The 17,133-nt window shown below is 39.1% G+C and overlaps 1 protein-coding gene across 5 annotated transcripts in view; it reads right to left on the reverse strand.

The window, feature by feature from the left end:
- LOC131079329 (uncharacterized) overlaps nt 1-17,133 on the reverse strand; it is a 124,012-nt gene that overhangs the window by 77,155 nt on the left and 29,724 nt on the right. For 3 of the 5 annotated variants that reach the window (XM_058017238.2, XM_058017237.2, XM_058017239.2), the window contains 6 exons: nt 15,649-15,755; nt 15,374-15,518; nt 13,624-15,285; nt 12,602-13,528; nt 12,421-12,505; nt 12,001-12,059 (listed from right to left, as the gene is read on the reverse strand). In XM_058017238.2, the coding sequence (XP_057873221.2) occupies nt 12,001-12,059; nt 12,421-12,505; nt 12,602-13,528; nt 13,624-15,285; nt 15,374-15,518; nt 15,649-15,755 (2,985 nt within the window). Of the gene's footprint in view, nt 1-12,000; nt 12,060-12,420; nt 12,506-12,601; nt 13,529-13,623; nt 15,286-15,373; nt 15,519-15,648; nt 15,756-17,133 lie in introns of those variants that run through there. The other 2 variants (XM_058017240.2, XM_058017241.2) reach the window with 2 other exon arrangements.

Raw genomic sequence — 17,133 nt, forward strand, 5'->3', positions numbered from 1 at the left:
TTGTGTAGGTATCACAATGGCGACCCCAAAGGCGGGAGCATCCACCAGTCATCCAGCCCTCATGAAGGAAGATCAAAAGAACGAAGAATTGGAGACCAAGATCGTGTCAAAATGGAGCAACATTGGAGATACTAACTTGGGAAACTTCAGTGTGAAGAAGTTTCAAGAGGTCCCTTATATTGGAAAGCCATCACCTGTCGCAAGGAGAATAATTGAAAGTGGCATTATCAAGGCGGCCGGCTTCCCTCCAGCAATCCAGTGCCATGAGTTGATGATCGAATGTGCCCGCCATTACGACCCACAGTCAAAATCGATCGTGTCCAAGGAGGGAAACACTTTGGCCTATCTTTCAGAGGAGGCTATAAGTGAGGCTCTCCATCTTCCGGAGCACAGAGATATGATTTACAAAAGCCTAGAAGGAGCCAGGTCCATGTACGAAGATGATCCAGACACTTGCCTAAGCATCATCAATAAGAATTGGTTACTCAAGAGTCGTCCTCGCCTGAGCAAGATTCCAAACACACCACATAGGATCGACTTCTAGGAGGAGTACAGAGATTTGATAACATTACTCAACCGAGTTACAGGAGCTCCTCAAGCCTTCTATTTTGAGAAGTGGATGTTCTACTTCATCCAAGTGATAGTTCAGGGAAAAGGAACAATTCATTGGGCTAGAATGATTAGCCATTGCTTGGACGTGCAGTTAAGAAGATTGAAGGCTACCAAGTCCTTCCACATGAGTTCATACATCATATATGCCTTGATCAGGAGCTTTGAATAGGCAGGACTACCTCACAGAGGAGTGATCGGGAGAGGACCCGGGTTAGAGTTTGTGATTCCTATGTTCATTTGCATCATCCACCAGGAAGTGACTACAAGTTAGTCAATGATACCTTCACAATGAACATCACCAGGACATTGCAAGGTGGGATTCACAATCAGCTATCTCAAGACGCACAAGAGCTTATAAAGAGGTACGGTGCTTGGTTCATCCAATTTCAGAAATTTACATATATCAGAGTTCATGGATGTCCTTCACCTCCATACATGTTGCCGAGATATCCGACAGATAGAATAGTGTTACTTGAGGTAACTAGGCAGTTGGCAGCTTATGCGAAGGCATTCAGACACCGGCATGGAAATGGAATTCCCGTGCCTATCATACTAGGAAATTCAGTTGAGGTATGTCCTAATGCTCTAGCCATGGATGACGCAAAGGAGGAGTTGGCCTTATATTCATTTTCATTCTTTAGCTTGAGAGAAAGTTTTGATCCTTATGGATATATAGAGGAGACACTTGGTAGAAAGTACAAGCATGAATTTCAGGTGGAAGACTTTTTCATGAATCTCGCAGATGATTTCGAAGTAAAGAGAAAGATGCATTCCAGATTACCTTTGGATTTCATCAAGAAATGCAAAATTTACAGAGTGGCCGATCAAGCTCAGGACAGTGGCAGACATCTCCAATCATCTTATGACCGAGAAAGCAAAGCAGTGAGGATAGATTGGAATGAGCCTGAGATTTTGGATCTAGATGCTTTGATGGCTCCAGTTTTGTCTTGTACTCGCAGATGGGTTGATGTGCAACATCAGAAGTTGAGAGAACAGAACATATCTATGACTTTTACTTTGGAGGAAAGGTCGGCAGAAGGAGGAACAAGTGTAAGTGAAGGCAATCCTCATCCCAGAAACACAAGCAAAGGCAACCTTCAAAGCACAAGTGAAGGTAATCCTCATCCTAGAGGCTCAAAAAGAAAAGAGAGACCTGAGAAAAGGGAATCCTCCAAGAAGAAGCAAGAGGCCAATCGAGACCACTCATCCGGCACATCTTCTCGACAAGAGAAAAGAACACTGGAAATGGAGGAATCTATGGAATCAATGGTCCAGAACGATAGACATGAAGAAGGACAGGTAACTCAACGTTCATCAAGTTGATCTCTCCAAGTCAGTGAGCTACATGAAGACAAGAATGATGATGAAGTGACATCTCCTCTCCGAGAAGAAGAGACATTGCCTAAAGAGATACAAGTTAGAGAGACAAGGTCTGTCATTCCAGATTGGTTGAAGGAAAGACTAACAAGGGTGATTGTGATTGAGGACGAAGATAATGTGATTGATTTAGAAAGCCTTGTTGGAAATTCTCAAGGAGTGACAGAAAAGAGGAAAGCCACTAAGATGTCCAAGATGATTAGAGATGAGACCGGATCCAGGAAATTGCAGATAGCTACACCAGCAGTGGACAAGTATGAAGGTGAGATCCTCGCAGAGGAATATGATATAGAAACATTTGAGCTTGGTCCACCCACTGCTGAGCAAACATTAGATGAGGCAACCGATTCATTTGAGGCACTAAAAGACAAGCTTAGGGAAGAAATGGAGAAAAATAGAAAGCTTGAGAGAGAGAGAGGTGCATGGAGAGGCTACTTTAGCCATCTCAATCAGCCTTTGGGACGTTAGGATCCAGCAATGTCTCCTGTGCAGGCACTTCCCATTGAATCAGTTGGTGAGGCAGAGAGAGTTAAGAGTTTGGTCCAGCTTATGAGCTCTTGGATTGACAAATCCCATACAGTTGCTATTGAATTTGCGACAAGAATGATGCAGACCATCCACTGAGCTATCCAGGTTCTTGAGATCATCCACAACTTAATGATAACAATAGCCGCCTTTGCCCATACTAGAGATGTTATCATTCCTGTTCTACAAGTAATCAGACAAACATCAAGGAAGATCCTAGCCCAAGAAAAGATAATGGATGGAGGACCTCATAATTTACTTCAATGGTCTACTTTACTCCAAATGAAGGAAGTTCTCTTTGAGGACATCAGTACCAAATGCAATCATGTTGAAGAGGTCATCCACCCAATCCAGGACAGAGTGTTTGAAGTGTTATGTACTATTCTCGGCAGGAGGATCGAAGTTGAGACAGATGTGGATTTGCAAGAATTAGAAGAAAGAGTCAAGGTCATCTTTTGCAAAGATGAGAATGTTATCACAGATGAGCAACGGGACCAAATGTTTGCTACCATGCTCCTGATTGAGAAGATCAAAGAACTTGAACCTGAATGGGATGCAGCTCTTCTCAAGGCTTTCGATCAGGTCATCCACTTAGAGGAGCGAATGAGGAATCTTCCCGAGATTCCAATTGCTGAGATTGAAGGAATCGTGTCCAGATTCATTGCATATGCTAAGAAAGAGCATTGGAAAGGGAATAAGATTCTAGAAGATAGGTTGTTATAGATGACATGGCACCTTAATTATCATTGGTCTATGTTTCCTAGATTTTTGTGCCAAATCAAATATTTGGCTATGCATTTAATATTGTTCAATAAAAAGGGGACTATTTGTAATAAACCCTAATTAGGGTTTAGGTGTCAGAATCTCAGCCATTGATCTTCTGTTGATCTGGGCCGTTCATTGTAATTGAGGATGCTATTTATACCCTCATTCATTTTCATTTTGTCATTAGAAATTAGAAGAAGTTAGCAATAAGAAATAGTTAGAAGTTTAGAGCTTTTGGAGAAGCAAGTTATTTTGTAGCAAGATTGAGCTTTGAAGAAAGAATTTCAAGCAATTGTTGTTTATGATGGCTTTGAGATCAATAAAATATTGAAGTTATGGTGTTTTATTGCAATTCTTGTGGCTATCTTCATGGTTGTTTATTTTCTTGAATCATTCTCGGTCGAAGTAGTGTTTAAAATTTGAAGGACTAAGCGTTGGACTTGATATTTGGTAAGATTCACATTCCAAACCACTAGCTTCTTACTGATTGTAGGAACGCCTTGCGTGGTCAACTGGAGAGACTTGAATTACTTAAACCTTCAATCGTCATTGAGCTTTGGATATGTGCCTTTGTGGTAGTGTCCATGGTCCTTGATGAATTGAAAGATCATTTGTTACCTTAGAAGATCGCATCAATTTCAGTTGAGTTGTTATCTCATGGCGATATTGAAGTTGGTAGAATCTCGCCAAGTCTAAGTCTACATTGAGTCATTCTTAGGATTAGATTAGAATTTACCCCTTGCAAACTCTACCCTTTTGATCTTTTTTGAGAACTTGTTAGTTTAGAGAAATCTTGTTCCTACAGCTTGGAAGATGTAAGGCCCCTTGATGAAACAGCAATCACAACGACCACTGGTGCTTATCCACACGTAGAGACCCTACATAAAAGAACATTGGAGTCACCCTGATTGATCCTTTTTTGAGACATCTTCAGCAATCAGAGACTTTATTCAAGAGACGATAAGGTGCCCTTGGGTATTTTATTCTGTGTATGATTGTGTACAAAATACACGTCAACAGGATCACCACCCCTCCGGAAGGGACTTAAAGATGCAGGGATGCATCAATCCGGTGAGCTTATCAGAAATATCTTCTGTTGATGGGATGATGCTGCTACTCAGGGGAAGTAGCCAGCTGTTTGGTTTGGCATCAACCCTTTGTCATTGATGTCAAAGGAGGAGAATCAGTTAGAATGAACCAGAGGAAAACTGAGAGGAGAGGGGGGGGGGGGGGGGGGTTGAATCAATTTTCCACAAGTTAAACAATTAATGCAGATTATAAACTTTCTACCATAGCAATATAACAACAGCACAGAGAAAAATAAATCATGAAAGCACACAACACATAGAACCAATAATTTTGAAGTGGAAATCCCGATTAAGGGAAAAACCACGGTGGCAAACCCTACCCACAGTCAGATAATACTTCTGCAGCAATATGTGAAATGTTACAATGGGGATTGCACTTTCAATCAAGCCAACCGCCTAGAGCTCATTGCTCAACACAAAAGGGGAGTCTCATTGACTTACATAAACATCGGACTACAATACGAAGGAAATGAATTGTGGAAATAGCATCTCCTAATGCTTGATTACAGTTCCGGTTAAGCACAGATGTCTGCCCTGCAACACCAAACTTCCCTCAAACCCTTCACTAAATGATATATCCTTGTTCGCACATAAACGTTTCTCTAATAATGCAAACATAACCATCCCATACAAATTACATGAATATATCACCTATATATATAGATCATCAACCTTGATAAGCAAGGTTGGCTAAACCCTAAACCCATAACTCATAATTGCATACATTACATCACACGATACCACCAGACCAATACTGTGATTTACATTACATAGCATGGACCTAATTCAAATTCCCAAACAATTATATCCACCGGAAATCGCGCCAAGACCAAATGCAGCACGTTACTCCAACCGGTAGAAACCCTCAGTGTCAATAACACAGAATAACCAACCGGACTCAAATAGGATCACCAAATCAGCACGCCAACCAATGCGAAGCCACCGAACAATTAGGACACGATCAAGAACACCTTCAGCACATTAGGAACCATTTCTAGAAGTCGGATCAAAACCACTTAACCATTTCATCAAATATCACCAACCGGTACTGTCAACCGAGACCAAGAATATCAACCGGCAAACCAGAACATAAACGATAGCTTCCAGAGCACCAAATCATGAACCAACTGAATATGACAAGCATATAATCATCCTGAACAACCATCCAAAACTAAATCCAACAATCCAATCATACCGGATCAGAATCTCTGAAAACCTCAACCAAAACCAAGTCAAACCGAAACAGGTCCAACCGGAGCACAATGTTGACATCAATGACAACACATAATCAATTCCTGCATAATGCCAACAGATACCTCTCCTCTACCTTCCACATTTCGGCAAAACAAAAACTTTCCCAAAAACTCCAAACCCTTCCAAAAGTCATTTCCATGGCAGAAGGGTAACACTTCTTCTCTTAAGACAGATAAGGAGTCTAGGAATGAATTGAGGAGAAAGAAATTGTGCTTTACTTGCAAGGAGCCTTGGGAACCGAGTCACAGATGCCTTGGAAAAGGCAAGGCACATCTTATTGAGGTGAGCTCAGATGTGGAGGATGAACATGTACAGGACATTGATGATGAGGGTACACAGGATGAGCCTACTCGTGAGTCACCATAGTTGGAGCTTGACCCTACTAATCCGTTGGCTACTGCCAATGTTACTATGGCCACACTTTTAGGTTATCCTGAGTTCCACGCTTTTCGATTGAAAGGTACAATACAAGGGAAGCGTGTGGTGTGTTTAGTGGACACTGGAGCGACCCATAATTTCATTGATCAGCATTTGGTAGAGAAACGTGGATTACAGTCAAAGGAGTTCTTGGGTTTTGGAGTGAAGGTTGCAAATGGAGTTGTATTGGGATGTACTAGGAGAATCCTTCGGCTCAGTATTCAGATGGGTGATTACACATTGACAAATGACTTCTATGTCCTACCGTTAGAAGATTATGATGTGGTACTGGGTATGCAGTGGTTACAGGGAGTTGGCCAATATATTATAGATCATCGCAAGATGCAGTTTTAGTTCATCACTGATGGCAAGAAGAGCGTGTCGAGGGCGTTGTCAAATGGTGGCCCCAAGGAAGTATCATCTCGCAAGATGGAGACTATTATCAGACATCATGATATCCTTTGGGCGACACAGTGCTTTTTTACGTCCAAAACATCTTCTCAAGATGGGAGGTCCTTTCAAATTGATATCCAGACAGTTTTGGATAAGCATGGGGTGGTAGTTGGTGACATTCCTCTTGGAGTACCTCCTTTTGCGGGGTTTTGAGCATGTTATAGAGTTGGAGGAGGGAGCAAAGCAAGTCATGACTACTCCTGACCGCCACCCTAAGGTTTACAGAGAGGAGATGGAGAAAACCATCAAGGAGCTTTTGGACATGGGATTCGTCAAGCCGAGCTCTAGTCCTTTTGCTTCTTTTGTAGTCATGGTGAAGGATGGTACCCTACACATGTGCATAGACTATCGTGCACTAAACAAAAAGAGAATTAAAAACAAGTAACCCATTCCACGTATAGACGAGTTGTTGGATGAATTACATGGGGCAGTTTATTTTTCGAAGATTGATCTTCGATCGAGGTATCATCAAATTAAGGTTCGTGAATCAAATATTCATAAGATAGCATTTAGGTGCCATTACGGACATTATGAGTTTTTACTGATGTCTTTTGGCCCCACTAACGCTCCAACCACTTTTCAGTCTTGTATGAACCATATTTTTAATGAGCACCTACGTAAATTTGTTCTAGTATTTTTTGACGACATCTTGATATAAAGCAGAACATGGGAGGACCACCTGAAACACTTGGATGAGGTGCTGATAATTATGGAGTCACAGTCATTATATGCTAAAATGTCCAAGTGTGAGTTTGGGCTGATAGAGATTTTATATTTGGGGCATGTAATAGGTGCAGAGGGAGTGACAGTTCATCAAGAAAAAATTCAGGCAATACTTGACTGGCCAACCCCCTAAAATATTTCAAAATTGCATGGTTTCTTTGGGTTATGTGCTTATTACAAGAGGTTTGTCAGGGGATATTCACATCTTGCAACACCATTGACAGATCTCACCAGGAAAGGTGCTTTCAGATGGATGGAAGAGGCTCAGAGTGTGTTTGATAGACTTAAGCAGGTGATGAGTTCTTGCCCTATATTGGCACTTCCAGATTTCACTCAACCTTCTGTTCTAGAGTGTGATGTTTCGGGTGAAGGTGTGGGTGCAGTTCTCATGCAAAATCATCATCCTATAGCATATGAGAGTAGGAAAATTAAGGATAATGAGAAATTGTAATCTACATATGACAAAGAAATGTTGGCCATCATACATGCATTAACAAAGTTTGGACAGTACTTTGTTGGAGGGAAATTTGTGGTTAGAACTGATCATAACAGCCTAAAGTATTTCTTAGAACAAAAGGCACTCGGTGAGAGGCAGCAAAAGTGGATTAGTAAGATCCAAGCTTATGATTTTGACATTGAATATGTCAAAGGGAAAAGGAATATTGCTGCTAATGCATTATCCAAAAAACTTTCTATTGCTGCTCTATGTTCATTGAGTGAGATTTCAATTGACTGGAAATCTCAACTCTTCGTTGAATATTCAAAAGATCAGCAAGCATGTGAAATTTTGGATGGAATTATTCAGGGTGATAGGTACACTGTTGTGGATGATGTGATCTACTATAAGGGCAGTATTTATTTGGTTCCAGAATCTAAATTGAAAATTCAGATTTTACAAGCCTTTCATGATATGCCTTTGGCAGGACATCCTAGATTTGGTAAGACAAATAGGTAGATCCGAGAGAGATTCACTTGAAGGGCCTCAAAGATGATGTTCTACAGTATGTTCGATAGGGTATGGTTTGTCAACAAAATAAAACTGAAAATTCTTTTCCTGCTGGTCTGCTGCAACCATTACCCATTCTGAAGCAAAAGTGGCTGGGAATCTCCATGGACTTCATCACAAGACTTCCGCGGGTGCAAGGGAAGGACTGTATATATGTTGTTGTAGACAGATTGACAAAATATGCGCATTTCTTTGCTATAGCAACAGATAACTCAGCTTCACAAGTGGCTGATTTGTTTTTCAAAGAGATATTTCGTCTCCATGGTCTTCCTAAGACTATTGTTAGCGACCAAGACAGCAGGTTTATGAGTATTTTTTGGCAGTTGTTCAGACTCACAGGCACAGAGTTGACTCCCAGCACCAGCTATCATCCCCAAATAGATGAGCAGACCAAGATTGTGAATAAGTGGTGCAGTCACCGATTAGGAGGGACCTTAAAGAGATCAATCCGGACCCGGCAGCAAGAGTAAACACAACGGAAATAAGATGATATGATGGAGACAATGCGGAACTGAATGAATTAGATCATGAAAACTGATTACAGATAACCGATAATACCAGGGTTACAAGATTCGGCTCACAAGCCTACCACATACATGCTCAATTATAGAGTTCGTCAACTCCGGACCTCTAAATCTTAAGATCTATCTTCTATGTTCTATCTCACTCAATTATGATCCTTGATTACATTGATTTATATGGTCTAGAGGGATCCGGTGGGCCCAAGAGCGACCAAATGCTGAAGAACAAGATCAAACATGTAAAACCAACAGGTCGGCCTCCGCCAAAGAGATTCCGCCAAAAAATCCAAAGGATGAAGTGCAGATAAAGGGAAGGTCGGCCACACACCAAGGAACATCGGAATCAACGAACTGGGCTCCGCAAGCTACGGAAAGGATCTGGTAGATTCACCAATGCAAATAGGTCCAAGCAGTTCCGGTGCCAGAAAACTATCTTGGAATCCGGAATCAATAACTTGCCGGAAAATGATTCAAATGCTCTGCAATTTAGGAATAAGGAAGATGATCATGTCCTCAAGCAAAATCCAGCTCCACAAGATCCCGTGAGCGAATGCAAGAAAATACAAAAAGAAATGCTAAAACTGCAAAACAAAAAACAAACTAGAAAGGAAATGTTTTTGGTTGATGCAAGATTGCCAAGAACCGAGGATGCTCCTGCATCAATAAGTGGATAGAGGGATACTTGCGTAATTATGTCTCGGGGCAGCAGCATGCATGGCTGCGATGGTTGCACTCGAGAGATTTTTGTTACAATACTACACATCATTTGTCCATTGACATGTCTCCCTTACGTGCTTTGCATGGTTATGATGCTATGTCCTTCATGGATTTGGCCTTAAAAGATAGTAGAGATCCTTTGGCACAAGATTAGCTCCAGGAGAACCAGGATATCCTAAAGTCTCTTAAGGATAACATTCAAAGAGCACAAAACCAGCAAAAGACATATGCTGATCGCCACAAAATTGAGAGGGCGTTTGAGGTTGGTAAAATGGTGTTTTTGCGTCTCCAACCTTACCGACAGAGTACCTTGAAGAAGAATGGGGCGGAGAAGCTCAAGCCCTACTATTATGGACCGTATCGTCTGCTGAGGAGGATTGGGGAAGTTGCCTATGAGATTGAGTTGCCACCTAACAGCAAGATCCACAATGTGTTCCATGTATCTTGCCTTAAGAAAGCCATTGGACATAATGTAGTGACTTCACCTAAGTTGCCCCCTTTGGATGAGGAAGGGAATTTGATCATGGTGCCAACAGAGATTCTCGACAGATGTGAGGAGAAGCTGAGAAATAGAGTGATCTGGGAATATTTGGTTCATTGGAAAGATTTGCCCATTAAGGATGCTACTTGGGGCGGTGAGGAGATTCTACAACATCTTGCCTTATGTTTGCCTGAGGGAAAGCAATTCCAAAAAGGGAGGACTGTAATGTCCCCTCTTTCTTAGTGAACTATCAGGATTGGAGATTCACCTGTTATCCATCTTTGCAAGTGAAGTTCAATGGATAGGAGATGATATTGCCAACTTGGAGGTTTACACTTAGTCATTTCTTTGACTTGGGTGGTTTTATATCTTGTGCACTTTATAATAATTCATTATGAAGTTACTTTATCTATAATTAGAAAATTTTATAAAGTAACTTTATAAAAGGGGGATTAATTAAAAATACTGAATTATAAGTTTACCCCCTTGGGCACCCCTCTCTAGTCAAAATTGAGAAATAAACTTTAAATTAAAAATGGTCCCATTCATGACAAATTGGACCCTCAAAATGGATGCCCAAGTTAGAAAAAAATTCCAAATGGAAACTTAGAATCATGGAGCCCTAATTTGGGCATGGAGTTTGAAGAGACAAAAGGAGGTGCACGTGAAAAGTTTGGCATTGTATTGTTATTTTTTGGCATTATTCCTTCTTCAGCAGGTCTGCAACGAATTGGCAGAGGTCTGGAAATGAAATTGGAGACGAAACCCTCCGTTTCTTGGAAAAGGGACAAATCACGAAACCCCTCTCACCTTTCATCATATCGATGTGCCTGGAATGCTTGTATTTGGCCAATAAGGGTTGGAATTAGTGGTTTATCAGCAGCAACAGCATTTTACCAGTTTGGAATTCAGATCTGGGCAGACATAAAGCAGGTTTAAGCAAATTTAATAAGTTTTGGGGCTAGCCGTACCTTCCCTAGCTGGGTCGTACCATTATTCCTTGTCTGGGGTCACTAAAAAATAATTACAAGGGTTTTGATTCAGTTATTTGGCTCAGAATTCATTGTCAATGAATAATAACAGTGATCTACTGGTCACTTCAGCAAATTAGACACTTGTGTGAACAGCACGAACAATTCTTTGGGGAAAGTGCCATAATTTCAAGGGTTTGTGCCTGGCACCAGTCAAGAAATCACATTTCAAGTGCAATTTCTTCTTCAGATTTGTTTTGGTAATTCTTTACAAGCATAATAAAACCTATTGGAGCTGGTACTGTATAGTGGAGGCTCTCCTGTCAACATTCCTTCAATTTCAGTCAATAAAAGAAGCTCATCCAGACAAGCATTGAACATGTTGGTGTCTGTTTTATCATCTTCCAAACATTAGAATAAAGTACCCAAAGATAATTTACTCTCTCTTGAAAAACCACCGCATATGTGAAGATTGCTAGAAGATCATATGGCGATTCCAAGGTTTCTTTAGTCAGGTCTTGACGTGTGGATAAGCTCAATGGGCATTGTGATTTGCTGGTAATACACAAAGGGACTTACGCTTGGACGTTTTGTCAACAATTTTGGGATTTAGATGGATTGTCAACTAAAGCTCTCTCTTTCTCTCTCTTTTTGGGATTTTCAGGGTTTAAGACTTCAAAAAAGAGGACAAAGGGATAAGGATTGAGAGATCTACTCTAATCCTACGAACTCCAGAGACAGTATTGGTTTGATGACCTCAATAAACCACACTTTGAATAGCAACTTATGAAGCCCTGCAAGTGTATGCCAATTTGAATAGCAACTTATGTTTAACAAAGATTAACCACAGCTAGAAGACGCACTTGCACAACTTAACATGCAGATTATAAGACCATTGCATGTGGCAGTTTGTGCAAAAGAATAAACAAAATGAATGTCTGAGAAAAAAAAACTAGAAGCAAGTAAAACAAAAACAAGAAATTCCAAAGAAAACGCAGATTATAGAGCAAATAAATATATTTCTAGACCAATATTCAACATAAATGTTGACTGAAGTGGGCACTAATACCATGAGAAATTAAGGACTAACCATATCATAAGCAATTGTTTGGTTGCACCAGTAAGCAAGCGGTGGAACAAGTAATCGTCCTGCATATAGCTTATTGTGTAAGAATTGTTACATATATACAGATTCCATAAACATATATAATGTTTAAATTAATTGTCCAACAATGTTAAGTCAATAAAATCTAAGTAGTGAAGGATAAAACACATACTGAACAAAAGTATTCTATGTGTTGAAAAGAGTCACTGTATCAACAATAAGGAATTTTTCAAGAGATTAATTTGCATCAACATGTTTTCTATGCTTCAATACGTATCCTAATAGAGTACTCCAGCTTTGAAATGCAGTGTATCAAGTTTGGTGAGCTTACTAATACTCTTCTGAAGATGTAACAAGTTCTAAAAGGAATTTAAAGATTGTTAGAAAAGGTATTCGAATTTTCACCAGATTTTGAAGTCTTTAAGCCAAACGCTTTTGAAACCTCTTCAGGAGTTGTATGTACACGACGTTGAGGATGGGGTGGTATATTCTGCAAATAATAGCATACAGAGATACAGTATCACATATATCAAAACAAAAAAATAGAACAACATTGAACAAAACTTAATATGGAAAAAAAAATTACATTTAGTAACTGCTTTTTGTTAGTTTGAGTTTGCATATTTATTCTTGTACTAGTCTCTGGTGTTTGCATGCTGCCTTTCTCCCCATTATCATTTCTCTCTTGACAAGTATCACCAATTTCAGTGAAATTCTTGGATGTCATGCCATGTTCAATTTCACTTGCTACTCGGCGAGGATTAGTACCACAAGTTGCATCTGTACCATTGCATTTCAGCATCACACCATCATTCATAGTGTTCTCATAGCATATAAATGTCTCAGAAAGTTTAGGAGATTGATCTGTGTGCCTTTTTCTGGTCTTAGGCCTTGCCCTTTTCTTTTTGCTTGAATTGTTCAGCTGTTTCACAGACTTATTGACATCATTATTGAGGTGATTTTCTGGTAATGAAGTGGGCTTATTTTCTGCAGAAACAGATGATATAAATTCAAAATTGTCAACATCTGCCAAACAGTCTACTTCAATCTGACGCTGCCCTTTCCCATCTTCCCCAGGGTTGGTTATTTTATTAGAAATCAGTCCAAACTCTGAATCAGATGGAAATAGGTTGTAGTTTTTACTTTCTTCACCAATACTGGTGATTTCATCAAGACTTGTCACATTAGACAACTCTTTTACAGTCTCATCTGTAATTTCACCATATAGTCCATCCCTTGATGCTTGAGAAGATTTAGTCTTTCTATTTCTGCTTGTTTGTGACTTATCTGATGATGTCAACTTTCCTGTTTTGCAATCTGTACCAGGAAATTCTGAAACTGGTTTCTGAATTTTTTGAGTTTGTTGTCCCCCCGAAGTACAGTTGCTTTCCATTTGCCTCAAATGCACATCTGAACTTTTTGAGCTTCTTGTCCTCCTGAGTTGTTTTCCATTTTCTTTTGAGACTTCTTCAAGAGTTGTATGTACACAACGTCGAGGAGTGGGTGGGATATTCTGCAAACAATAGCATACAGAGATAAAGTATCACATATATCAATAAGGAAAAATTAATCAACATTGAACAAACCTTAATATACAAGAAAAATTACCTCTTGTAACTGCCTTCTGTTTGTTTGAGGTTGCATGTTTGTTCTTATACTAGTCTTTGGAATTTGCCTGCTGCCTTTCTCCCCATCACCATTTCCCTGTCGACAAGTATTGCCAATTTCAGTGCAATTCTTAGATGTCATGCCATGTTCAATTTCACTTTCTACCTGGTGAAGATTAGCATCACGAGTTGCATCTATTTCATTGTATTTCACCATGTCATCATCATTCACAGTGGTCTGATAGCAAACAAATGTTTCAGAAAGTTTAGAAGATTGATCTGTGTGCCTTGTTCTGGTCTTAGAACTTCCCCTTTTCTTTGTGCTTGAATTGTTCACCTGTTTCACAGATTTATTGACATCACTATTTAGATGAGTTTCTGGTAATGAAGTGGGCTTATTTTCTGCACAAGCAGATGAAATATCTTCCTTCATACATATAAATTCAAAATCAGCAACATCTGCTAAACAGTCTACTTCAATCTGCTCCTTCCCATCTTCCTCATTGCTGGTTATTTCATTAGAAATCAGTCCAGAATCTGGATCAGATGGAAATAGGTTGTACTTTTTACATTTTTCACCAGCACTGGTGATATCCTCAAGACAAGTCACATTAGACAACTCTATTACAGTCTCATCTGTAATTTTACCACAAATTTCATACCTTGATGCTTGAGAAGATTTACTCGTTCTATATCTCTTTGTTTGTGACTTATCCGATGATATCAACTTTCCTGTTTTGCAACCTGTACCAGGAAATTCTGAAACTGGTTTTTGAATTTTTTGAGTTTGTTGTACTCGTGAAGTACAGTTGCTCTTCATTTGGTCCAAATGCTCATTCTCTGCAGGTGATTGCTCTGTTCCATTCTTGTCAATTCTTTGATGAACAGTGTCCCCTGCACTGTCAAAATGGCTATTTGTCTGGTCTTGGCAACCGCTTTCTTTTGTAGCTGAGCACAACAATTGTGTTAATTTGGCTTCAACAAGACAACTCCCACTCTGGATCTGCTTCTTGGATTCTCTCAATTCCTTCATACTTCTTATTACATCATATTTCACAGTATTCTTATTTCTCTTAACAGAATATTTGTCTTCCTCAGATACTAAGACTTTGAGAGACTTCTTCCTCAACAATTTACTGCCAGAATCTATCAAATGATTTTCTTTATCAAAACTTTCATAGGTTTCTATACAAGAGAGCATTTGTTCTGGAGTCAGAACTTTCTTTTCTACACACACAGTATGAATACCCGAGGATAAAATATTAGAATTCTCAGGTAATTCCACAGAGGGAATAAGATCTTTTGGCTTGCCGTTTATGCTTAAATTGTCACATTTAAGTCGCTTTGATGATTGAATAGCTTGGGAGCCATATCTTCCCCTCTTTCCGCCTCTTACCAAGGATTCTCTAGAAATTATTTTGGATGTGCTTTCCTCTACTTTGTATGTTTCTTCTTCCACCTCTAAAAAACTTGATATAACAGTTCCCCCATCCTCTGTGTTCGTTCCAGAATGACAAGAATTCAGATTTTCAACCTTTTCCTGCCATGCATACTTCTCTTTACTAGTGGGCAGCATGCTCACATTCAAACTTGCTTGGCTACAGCATTCATTAATAACAAGGTTCCAGTTAAATGGGAAGCCAGTAAGAAATGGACTTATTACCTACAAATGCACACACATCAGAACAATCATTCATAAGATATATAAAATGCTGTAACCCACAAGAAAAGACTAAAATCACTCTTCATACTTGGAAAGGAAAACCATTTTCATAGGTGCCTTGCTCATCTATTGCGCCCATTAGGAGAACGTTCATCCCATTGATTGTTCTCAACTTGCACTTCTCTATTCGGGATTCTATTGGCGAAGTTCTAAATTTATCATGGTCAAGTAAACTGTAACAATGTAAACAACACAAAAATGATAATATAAAGTAAGAAATCCAATATCTAATTTTGTATCAATATAACCCACGTACAAAATCATGGCCTAGTAAGAATCTGAAAGTATTATATGATCCCTTACTCTGATGTTGTGAATCCTTCAACTGCTATCGGTACTTCATTTCTAGCAATGCCATTCTCAGGATGACCTCCACCAACTCTAAATAAAGACCAGTTGTACAAATAAACCTGAATGGCTAAGACAATCAATGTGAGTTGAAAGAATTATGAATGAAACCATTTCCTAGCAATATTTTCATTTTGCTTTGAAAGCAAAAAATCAAAATCCACAATGATATATATCTACGATATATGTAACAAACAGCGATTTATCTTGTGTGTCAGACACTAATATATATTTTCATTCGATATCAAATTATTAAGTTTTTCATTGTCAAAATTCCAAGAGGAAAAGCACAATGACATTGCCAAACATAGAGATAGCAGAGAAAACATCCACAAATTGTAGTCTTGCCACAGAATCATACTGTTCAAATTTCATTCAGGTATTTACCCATGCAATAATGGTATTACATACTGAGGGTTGTATTTGAAGAATGATTTTGGATCAAGCAAATTCATCCTATTTCATTTTATAAGAAAACACAGTGAATCAGTGGAATCTCTGACAACCACGTCTGCAGAAAAAACAAACTTCTAGCAGAAAAAAAGACAGACTCATAAAATAGGAAGAAAAGTACTTTGCAACAAAATAATGACAGCTCTATGAAACAAAACAAAAAAAATTACCACTACAAACTAAGAGAAGCATGTCAGAAGCCTACCAATGTTCTAAGAGGCCACAGAAGATTCAATATGTAAACCTATGGAATAGCATCGATAGTGCATTATAGTCTTATATACATTTCCGCTTCCCAATATTCTATCATCAACACTCTTTCGCAATGTCTTTCAAATTACAAAATGCCCATTATTTTACCATATATCTTAACCACCCATTTTTTGGTGACATTTTGAATACCCATTTTTTATTTGTATATTTGAAATTTTTCACAAGTATAATCATTCTGTTTCAGAATTTGTGAATTTCATCTTAAACTAGAAAAATACAAGCCTTTAGTATACCTAGTTTGATGTCTCTCTTCCTTATTATTTTTATCTAGAACATCAATAGAAGCTTTTTGATTGCATCTCCCCCTCAGTTCTGCATTCCCTTTCCGACACACTCTTACTTGTCTTCCTTTCTACACCTCAATTCCCCTATCAAATGTAGGAATGAAATGCCAAAAAAGACTGGCAAATATAATGGACAAAATAATGTCTTCGGACATGTAGTGCTGCGGTTAAAACACTTCGTTGGTGAAGCGGCCACCATGGTTCATATCCCTGCTGGGCCTTAGTGTTCGCAAGGCCTTGTGCCTTCGCTGGATTGTTGTGCTCACGGATTTGAACAAGTGAAGTATGGGGATGAGGTCCCCCGTTTGTGACCTCACTGGTTCATAGCTCCAAGTCAAAAGCGTTTACCCCTTATTTAAAAAATAAATAAAATAATGGACAAAATAATATTAAATGAAGTTCATATCATTCATCCATTAATGCATTCATT

This window comes from Cryptomeria japonica, chromosome 11 (genome assembly GCF_030272615.1).
Source record: "Cryptomeria japonica chromosome 11, Sugi_1.0, whole genome shotgun sequence".
NCBI lineage: Eukaryota > Viridiplantae > Streptophyta > Pinopsida > Cupressales > Cupressaceae > Cryptomeria > Cryptomeria japonica.